This window comes from Octopus bimaculoides, chromosome 10 (genome assembly GCF_001194135.2).
Source record: "Octopus bimaculoides isolate UCB-OBI-ISO-001 chromosome 10, ASM119413v2, whole genome shotgun sequence".
NCBI classification, from domain to species: domain Eukaryota; kingdom Metazoa; phylum Mollusca; class Cephalopoda; order Octopoda; family Octopodidae; genus Octopus; species Octopus bimaculoides.
This window is the reverse complement of record NC_068990.1, coordinates 78,220,989-78,231,287: the sequence shown is the minus strand read 5'-3', so window position 1 is coordinate 78,231,287 and position 10,299 is coordinate 78,220,989. Positions and strand designations below refer to the sequence as shown.

General features: G+C 35.3%; 1 protein-coding gene across 1 annotated transcript in view; it reads right to left on the bottom strand.

Moving 5' to 3' along the window:
* LOC106869540 (DNA (cytosine-5)-methyltransferase 3B) overlaps positions 1 to 9,143 on the bottom strand; it is a 46,023-nt gene extending 36,880 nt beyond the window's left edge. The window contains exons 1-5 of the mRNA XM_052971321.1: positions 9,024 to 9,143; positions 7,138 to 7,603; positions 6,188 to 6,334; positions 5,661 to 5,759; positions 4,581 to 4,701 (exon numbers count right to left, since the gene is read on the bottom strand). Of these exons, the coding sequence (XP_052827281.1) occupies positions 4,581 to 4,701; positions 5,661 to 5,759; positions 6,188 to 6,334; positions 7,138 to 7,569 (799 nt within the window). The 5' untranslated portion in view covers positions 7,570 to 7,603; positions 9,024 to 9,143. The remainder of the gene's footprint in view (positions 1 to 4,580; positions 4,702 to 5,660; positions 5,760 to 6,187; positions 6,335 to 7,137; positions 7,604 to 9,023) is intronic.
* Positions 9,144 to 10,299: the final 1,156 nt, after the last annotated feature.

Sequence of the window (10,299 nt, the reverse complement as noted above, 5' to 3'; positions counted from 1 at the left end):
TTTTTATTATATTTATCTTATGATATTTACTTTACTTTATATTATACTCATTTATTGTGCTTTTAATTATTAATTTTTCTATATGTGATAGTGGATTTTCATCGATGAGTTCTTGAAAATTGGTTATTTTCCCTAAAACTATATATATATATATATATATATAGGCGAGCTGGCAGAATCGTTAGCACGCCAGGCAAAATGCTTAACGGTATTTCGCCTACCGTTATGTTCTGAGTTCAAATTCCGCCGAGGTTGGCTTTGCCTTTCATCCTTTCGGGGTTGATCGAATAAGTACCAGTTACGCACTGGGGTCGATGTAATCGACTTAGTCCCTTTGTCTGTCCTTGTTTGTCCCCTCTATGTTTAGCCCCTTGTGGGCAATAAAGAATTAATATATATATATAGGTTTGACAATTGTTGAAACTCGCTGTCCAACAACTCTACATGAATTTTGCAGAGAAGCTAGTGCACTGAAGAGTACTAAAATATCTTTGCTAGGAAAGGAAATGACAATGTTTGCTTTTTTGCCTGTTTTACTCAAACGTGCCCTGATCTTTGATTCCATGTTAGAATGATATGCACATCTAGCTTTCGTAACATATGTACAGATGTAAGGAGATGAAAGTACAGATTAAAATGTGTTTGGCAGTTTTTTAGTCTAGATAATTACAAGATGACCTCACCAGTGCAATGAAAAAAAGTGCCCAGTCATCAAGGGTCAGACAGAATTTATTGACACAGATTTTCTACTACCAGATGTCCTTCCTGTTTCAAAGCAAGGTAATATCTTCCTAAGGTCAGAGAACAGATCTTGGCAAAATATTAGAAATGAATGTCATTCATTTACAACAATCATATGATGCTAAGACAAGGAAACAGACACACACACATCTATATATAGACATATATGAATATACATACACATACACACACATATATATATATACACACACATATACATACAAATATATATATATATATATACACATATATATACACACACACGCATATATATACAAATATATATACACACACACACACATATACACACACACACACATATATATACACACACACATATATACATATACTCACACACACATATACACACACACACACACACACATATATATATATATATATATATATATATATATATACACACACACACACACATATATATATACACACATTCAAACCCAGTGAACAGCAATGATGACACCGGTTTGACTTTGAATCTCTTTAACAGTTCAAAATAATGACTTTTATTCCTCTTAATTCTACCTCAGTTCATCTAATTGTATTTATTTATCACTACTTTTCATAAAAAATGCCTTTATTTTTTTGATATTCAATGTGCATTTTCGCTTTTTTCTTCTTACTTTCCCCATATACACACACATATATATATACATATATATATACACACACATATATATATGTACACATGCATGCATATATATAAACACACATAAATGTATGTGTATTTTTTCAATGTATACAATAACACAGAAAAAATATTTACTAGGGTAGCAAAAATTCACATGAGTGCCAAGGATATTACAGCCTGCTCATAAAGGTACAAATTCCAAGGCTAAGTGAAATATTTTTGTATAACAGATAGAATGAGAAATGGAGTCAAATGCAGGTGCTATTCAAATCATTCATACTTCCAACAATTCTTCTTGGTCTGTATTCTTTATCTGAGTGAGTTCTTAAACCGTGACATTGTGGTGGTGTACAATGTGTATCACAGTTGGATGAATTACCAGTGTAGTGTATGCCTGCTTCGTGTATATATTGAATTTTTTCACAGTACCCAACCCTAGCTAGAGCAGCATTATAAGTTGCATGTGATTCAAAAATTTTATTATTAGCAGATAATCTAGAAATTCTTGTAGAAATATCCTTAACTAGTCCCCATATAATCAAGGTTGGATGGTTGGATGCTATGTTAATGTACTTAATATGATTATTTGGCTTATGAAATAGTTCAAATAATCCAGTATCGAGACAGAAGCTAGCGTCAAGAAAATTCACTCCACAATAATCTTTACCCATTTGTAATATTTAGTACTAAATTTTTGAAAAGTCTAAAGAAATTTTTCCTATTTCTTTCTAACTGTACTTTGCTACTTCTGTCCAGAAAAATAAAGCATTATCCCTATATAGACCCCCTGTTACTTCTGGAAAGGAAGATTGCATTAATGAAAAGATATATAAACCGACTAGGTCAGTGATCTGAGCAGAGTCGTACGAGCCCATTTCTATGTCAAATGCATTCTCCCTATCTAATCTACTAGAGTGGCTCGGATAATATCTATTTCGCATCGGGACAAATCAGAATTTTTCATGCAATAAATCAGGGCTTGATTAAGAACAATCGGGTTAATAGTTTTCTATATCTAGTTGCAAGAATTTACTATTCTTACTAATTTCTAGAAGCTTAAACCATCCAACCACCAGAAGTCTAATCTAATTTTAGACTTAAGGGTGGGTAATACCCTATCAATGATTTTTTTTTACACATCCACACACATATATCAGTGGCATGCAGTGACTTTTGAGGTTGGTCATGCAATAAATACAAGGGTTGATTGAAAAGATGAAATGTGATCAAATAAGGTTTATTTTTCAACATAGACCCCCCCACCACCACCACTTGCAGTCCATATACTTCTTCCATTGATGCTGCAGTGCTTGGAGCCCATTGGTGAAAAGTCTTTCTTCCTGTTCACCAAAAAGTTATCAACAGCAAATAGGACATCACCATAGTGATACTGGTTCCTAGCCATGTGTTTTTCATGTTAGCAAACAGATGATAGTCAGACAGCCAAATCAGGAGAATAGGGATGGTGATCAACTAGTTCGAAGTCATTCATACATAGCAGCCATTGAAACGAAGGACATGTGTGCTGGAGCATTGTCCTGACAAAGGAGGAGGAAGACGCTTTCGTCAGTTTTGCTGGGCATTTTGTAAGTGCCCCAGCATGTTGGCATAGTACGTTGCACTGATGATATGGCCCTTTTGAAGAGGGTAAATAAACACACCTTTTGCATGCCAAATAACTAAGTCCATCACCTTCCCTGCAGATGAAACAACCTTGGCTTTCTATCAAACAGGTGAGGAGGAGTGTTTCCCCTGCATTGATTGTCTCTGGCTTAAAGTGATGAACCTAACATTCATCATGCGTTAGGATACATTCAACAAGACCAGCTGGATCTGCGTCAAACAATGTCAGATTTCCCAGTCATGTGACCAGCTTGGTGTGCTTTTGATCAGGTGTCAGAAGTCATGGCACCCATCAAGCATGAACCTTCGCCAAGCCAAGTTCATTGTGCAGAATATTCTCAACTCCCTCACAGGATATGCTAATAACATTGGCTATTTGGTTTATAGTCAATTGCCTGTTATCCATCAATCAATGTTTTCTTCAGTGATGGCAGTTGTGGGATGTCATCTTCAAGACTCTCCCCTCCCCCTCCTGAATTCAACTGCCTACTTTTACACTGTTGATAAAGCTGGAGTGTCATCCTGTAATGTAGCAACCATGTCAGCATGAATGTCCTTGTGGGCTAAAGCCTTTTCTGAAGATATGTGATAACACCACGATGCCAAATTTTATTTATTTTCGAGAGAAGTTGCTACTAGTTACTTTTGAAGTCTTTTCTGAACAGTCAGATGTCAGTTTACTTGCACGGAAACAATGCAGTTATAAATATGCAAAGTTGAAATGAATGCATGCAACATTTCTAGCGTCACTCCTTCATAATCAACCTATGAATGTTTCAACCCACCCTCATACATATTGGTTGAGCTAATTCATTTTTCATAATTGTTTATTTAAAAGAACCAAATTAGTTTCATAACATGCCCATGATGGTTGCTGTTTTAATGCATTTAAAACTTTTTTAAAAGATGTACTAAAAATTATTATTTACATACCTTATTTATAAATTAATTCAGTTCTTCGATCTTTCAAGGCAAATACATTTATTATATTGTCATAGAAATCTTCTGTTTTAATCAGTTGTCGAAATCTTTTTCAATTGACATAAGATCGACATAAGTTCAAAAGATTTTATAAAAGAAATATCTGTACGTGTGTGTGTTTGAATTGAAAGTCAATTTGAATAAAACGGAAAATAATCTTAATAAATCAACAAAGCAATGAAAGACCCTGGTCAAAAAGGAAAAATTTTAACTTACATGGGATAGATAAAAAAAAAAGTCCAGCAACGTAACAATAAACATTAAATATCAAAGAGAAAATAATTTTGTTGGTTATCAAAACTTTGGTCCTGAATGGTAGAACGGATCTGACAAACAAAGAATTTTGAAAGGGCTTTTATTTTTAGACTGAGGACAAATGGTCAAATCCATTCAACCATATGGTTAGTCTTCCCTGCCTGCAGGTATTGACTTGTAACAGTTTAATCAGAACATTAAGAACATCAATTTCGCTGGAGTCAGAGGGCATGCTCTCTTAACCCACATACAACAAATAGAAAATTAAGACAGAGGGAAACTATGTTAATATTTCAGGTGATTCTAAAATGCAAAAGCGAACAAACCTGACCTTTCAAAGGTAGAAATGGATCTTTATCCTCAACCATTTCCATAAAACGGTGTTTTGCCCAGTTAAACAAATGTTCAGAGCTAAGTTCATCTTCTTTCAGACCACTACGTTGTGCACATACCTGGAATACAAAAATATCAGTTTCAACCTGTACTCATGCAAAAGAGAGGGGGGGGGGGGCTGGTGTTTAGGCTTTCAGGTCAGATTTGATTAAGGTAAATCATATTCAAAAGAATCCCACTGTGATTCTCTCCTACATTATTTTCTTTTTCAAACGAGAATTATCTAGGACTACACTTCATATTACCCAATGTGTTCTCCCTTCTTGTTATAAGATGGCAAGATCTAATTTGAGTGAAATTTGGCTGCTATTTGTAGCAAGCCAAACAACCTCATTCGTTCATGTAATCATAGGTTGATGCTGATAGCAGAGGCTAAATAGTGTTGATAATGATGAATGGGGATCAATACTAAAGTTAGTATTTTTGGTGATGATGTTTATGTCAATGACATTGCTATTGGTTGTGTTCAGCTATTGGTTTGCTAACAATTTAGCATGAACCCACAGACATGTCATATCTCAATTCCAGCACCAAAGCTACACAGTATCTCAAGCTATGGTGGATTTCATTTTGATTGAAAACCATGCTGTAAAACTCTATCATGCAATTATTTCCAGAGTAAGAACATTTTAGAAAAGCAATCATCACCATTGTTTTTTCTGTCCAAGTTTCCCATGCTGGCATGGGCTAGGTGTTGAAGTAGTATTCTACAGCTAGCTGCCAACTCTTACTCATTTCTAAGTTTGTTTCCATTAATTTTTACATCCATTTTTCTATGTCAGCATGGCTTAGACAAATGCATTATTACAGTTGGATACCCTTTTTGTCAATAAAATTTATTTGTTTTTCAAGTAAGCAATCTCATATTCCACACATCTTCAAAGGTACATATTGACCGGTATTTAACTTGTAGTTCTAAACACAAATCTTGTAGTTCTAAACATATTTTTCCCCAGCATTTGTGCATTATACACAAATAAATAAAGTAACAACTATACAGAGCAAAGAGTACACTTACCTCTAGAGCTTCTGTAACAGCCACGCTGAACACTTTGGAAGGATTCTTATAATTCAAATAAAAGTACTGGTCAAAACGAGTCACTTTAGAAAGTGGTAACTGAAATTACAAAGGAAAATCTCAAGTGTGTGTTGTGTACATACACACATGCACATCATACCACAGGCACACACAATGATCAGATATTAATTGGACACTATTTTACAAGCAAAAAAGAAAAAAGAAAAAAAGGAGACTATATTCTGAATCTAATCACTAGTGAACATTCAGGTTAGAAAGAGAAACAAATGCACCAAAGGGGAGAGCATGTGAGACCAAAGATTTAGGATTAAGTTTACAAGCATCCACTTTACTAATTGTATTTGATGCAGCAGGTATCCTTGGTTACAGTCCGCCTAGACCTTCCAACAGTTAAAGAATATCAATCATACACACACACACACACAGATAAATTAGACAGATATCTATTTCTGACAAAATTAGTTAATTTTCCAGACATTAAACATATGAAATAGAAGATAACATACCTCTGAGATTTTATAGTCACCAAACCATAAAACCCAGACAGTTAATGGAGATGACTTTTTCTGTATGTCTTCATGATTTATTACTAATCCTGGCCATGGTTTGAATCCAGATAATTTACCCCATATTACACTGCCAACAGGAAAACACTGGACAATAGAGAGAAACATTTGAAGGTAAATTTAAAATCATTCCGCTATGAATCCATAACATCTGAAAGAAAAATATAATTTATATCTGATAGTGAACATCTCTGCTGTTTAATGTTGGATGCATATTTTATTCAGGCATCATTTGAAAGGTTTTCACTAGTAACAAAATGTTTCATATCTGTTATTTCTCTGTTGCTAAAATATACTTTAGCAACATTAAAATTGTTTATTCTTCATTTACAAATGATATTTAAGAGTATCCACCATTCTAAGTAAGTTGCTTTGGGCATGAACAGAAGAAAATTTGATGAGGTTAGAATGGTTAATATTTGAACTGATGCTAATTGAAAAGAACATGTTGGCAAGAAGGAATTATAGAAACTTGCAAGTGTCAGGAGTGGGAAAGAATTGGACAATATATCTATAGTACACAAAAGGACTTCCAAGCAGAGTGCAATGTGTACACTGAGAAAGCAGTATAAGGTTAGTGTCAAATGGAGTAGCAGCTTATAGTAGTAATATAAGAAATAGAGAGAAGACACAGCTAGTAGCAAAGAGATAGGAAAATGCTTATCTGTAGGCTTACATGTAAGATTTGTTGGTTTTTTTAATCTACAAAACCAATATTCTAGGATTGTCTAAAAATACAAGATTCTTGAAAATAAAAGGTTAGTAGTTGTAAACAAACACTGTTGAAATTAATCAGATAAAGAGATAATACGCTCAGCAACTTTTAATTATTAAATAAATTATTTCAAAGACCTTAAAACAAAATACAACCTTGTTGTAAAATAACTTACTACCTTGTTTCCAAGATCTTTCTGGGGGCTTAAAGGGATTTGGTAGCTGTGTAATTTTCTTTTACAACTTTTTGTCTTTTTCTTCTCTAGACACTGTTCTATTTCCTCCTTCAATTCTTCACTATCACATGATTTTGGGTGCACCATTTTCGGCTTTCGGCCCCTTCTCTTCTTTGCTTTGCTGTGGAATTCTAGGAGTAATCCATTAGTTTCTAAATATTTAGTATCTGTCGTGTGGTTTGACTTACAGCCTTCGTGTAACTTTCTCTTCAAGTCAAAAAGTTTGACATCTTCATCAGAATCTTCAAAAGTTTCAATATTATTGATACTAACAGTAGTCGCAGTAATATTAATATCTGTAAGAGCAGTAGCGGTGAGGATATCAGTTGTATTAGCAACAGGTGGTGAAGTAGAGATGGCTGTGTTGTCCATAGAAGATGGAAATAATAGACTGGACTTAACAATTCTGGAGAAATAGAAAATAGGAAAAAGAACATTAAAAATGGAAACCATGTTAATCCACTGACATCTACAGATATCAGCCATAGTCAGAATGGTAGTCTATAGTAAAATACACTTGGAAATATAAAGAGGTCTTTACAAGTTACAAGGAACCCAAAGCATAGGATTAAGTTGATTAAATATAAGTTTTTCTCTAGTATTTTTTCACACAGCAACAGCCATGTTTCAGATTCACCCCCAAAGGCTATGGTCTACAACCTGATATTTGTTCCATAAAGGTAAGTTATCTGAGACCTACAGAATTGAGTGTCCTGTTCAGAAGTATAACAAAACATTGGCAACATCATCATTATCATTGGTTTTACAAGTGTTTTCCATGTTGATATGGTTTGCAGGAAACTTCTTGAGGCAGTATTCTACAGCTAGACACTCTTCTTCATGCCCAACACTTATATATTTTTATTTTTTTCAAGGTACTTTATTCCACTCATCTGCCAGACATGTTTATGTGGAACATAAATACTACCATTCCATAAGTTGTGTCAATATGAAGATGCATATAAACACGTACACATTCTCCGGTCCCTGTTAAGAAAGGGTGGGAAAATCCCTGCCTGCGAGTGCAATTGTACCCGCAAGCCCACATTATTGCACCCGCAGGCTGATATACACATGTAATTTTTTTGTTTCAGTTATTTGACTGCGGCCATGCTGGAACACGGCCTTTAGTCAAGCAAATCGACCCCAGGACTTATTCTTTGTAAGCCTAGTACTTATTTGTATCGGTCTCTTTTGCCCAACCGCTAAGTTACGGCGACACGTAACTTAGCCAGCATCGGTTGTAAAGCGATGTTGGGGAGACAGACATGAACACACACACATACATATATACGACGGGCTTCTTTCAGTTTCCGTCTACCAAATCCACTCACAAGGCCTTGGTCAGCCCGAGGCTATATAGTAGAAGATATTTGCACAAGGTGCCACGCAGTGGGACCGAACCCGGAACCATGTGGTTGGTAAGCAAGCTACTTTATTTCATAAATATTTGCCATAAAGGCATTACAAAGAGGAGACGAACAAGGACAGACAAACATAAAAGAGTGGGAGAGTAGCTGTATCGATTAAATATTTACAATTTTAAATATACCATAATAATTTGATTATATTTACAATGTTCGATTAAAGCATTGCTCATTACAGATGCAATTTGTAATGGCTTTCTTGAAGGATAGGCATCCGACCACCAGGGTAGACCCCCTTGCTTTTTCTTTCCCTTGTTTTTGGCTTCCACTTACCTGGTGCCAAACACTCCCAGCTCCCCCGCCACAGGCTTCCATCTTCTTATGAATCTGTCTCGTGACAGATACCTCTTCTACAGCCTGATCTTACTACTGAGGTGGTAACAAAAAAAGTTAACTAACCCCTGGCCAGATACAAAGGTGTCCGTCACTACACGCGTCTTCCATACTGTTTCTTTCACACAGTATATTTTGTAGTAGGCGCAGGAGTGACTAAGTTTTTCAATTATAAAATTTATACAATACTCGTACGTCTATTTGCGACATAGGTCACGTTTCCACTATGACTAAAAAAGGTCAGACTCAAACAGAAATTGTCCAGTAGTTGCCATTTGAATGGAAATTTTGTTTTCACTATAAAACACATGTTGCTAGGTTTGTACTCTCGTTGAGACTCAACTACACTAGGTGAGAAAACAAAAAATATATTGCATGTATTGAAATAACTTTTTATTTAAATGAAGCTGAAGGATTGTAGAAGATACCGTGTAAAAATTATTCATATCTAAGAACCCCACTCCCTATTTCATTTTCACGTATTTTATGAAATAAAAAAGAAATCTCCAAAATCGACACTCACCCTCTTTCTGTCAATCTATAAGCAAAAAATATTTAGAAGTCTATTAAAAAATTTAAAACAAACTGGTAAAGCTTCATCGAAACAGAAACTATTAATTTGGTGTTTTATGAAGAGAATTATAAAAAAAAAATATGACTTTTTTTTTTTGAAAAAGCTGTGAAAAATAATCTTTTTTGAAATTTGTAAATTCGATTTCTTTTTTTTTCTTTTCTAAAGTATCACCATTAGAGGTATTTATACATTTATAATACTCCGTTGAAATGAAGATATCAACTCATAAAGGAAACCATCGAAAGGAATGTCGCACTTTTTGCTATCAGTGTCTCAAGAAGGTCAACAGGAACTACTTTCAGGTCATTGAATTATCAGTTATCGACCCACCAAACAATATCTTAATTTTTGTCAGATATTTTTTTTTTTACAACACTGAACGGAGGCGCAATGGCCCAGTGGTTAGGGCAGCGCACTCGTGGTTTCTATTCCCAGAGCGGGCGTTGTGAATGTTTATTGAGCGAAAACACCTAGAGCTCCACGAGGCTCAGGCAGGGGATGGTGGCGAACCCTGCTGTACTCTTTCACCACAACTTTCTCTCACTCTTACTTCCTGTTTCTGTTGTGCCTGTAATTCAAAAGGCCAGCCTTGTCACACTGTGTCACGCTGAATATCCCCGAGAACTACATTAAGGGTACACGTGTCTGTGGAGTGCTCAGCCACTTGCACGTTAATTTCACGAACAGGCTGTTTCCGTTGATCGGATCAACTGGAACCCTCTGTTGTAAGCGACGGAGTGCCAACACACAACACTGAATGCATTCATG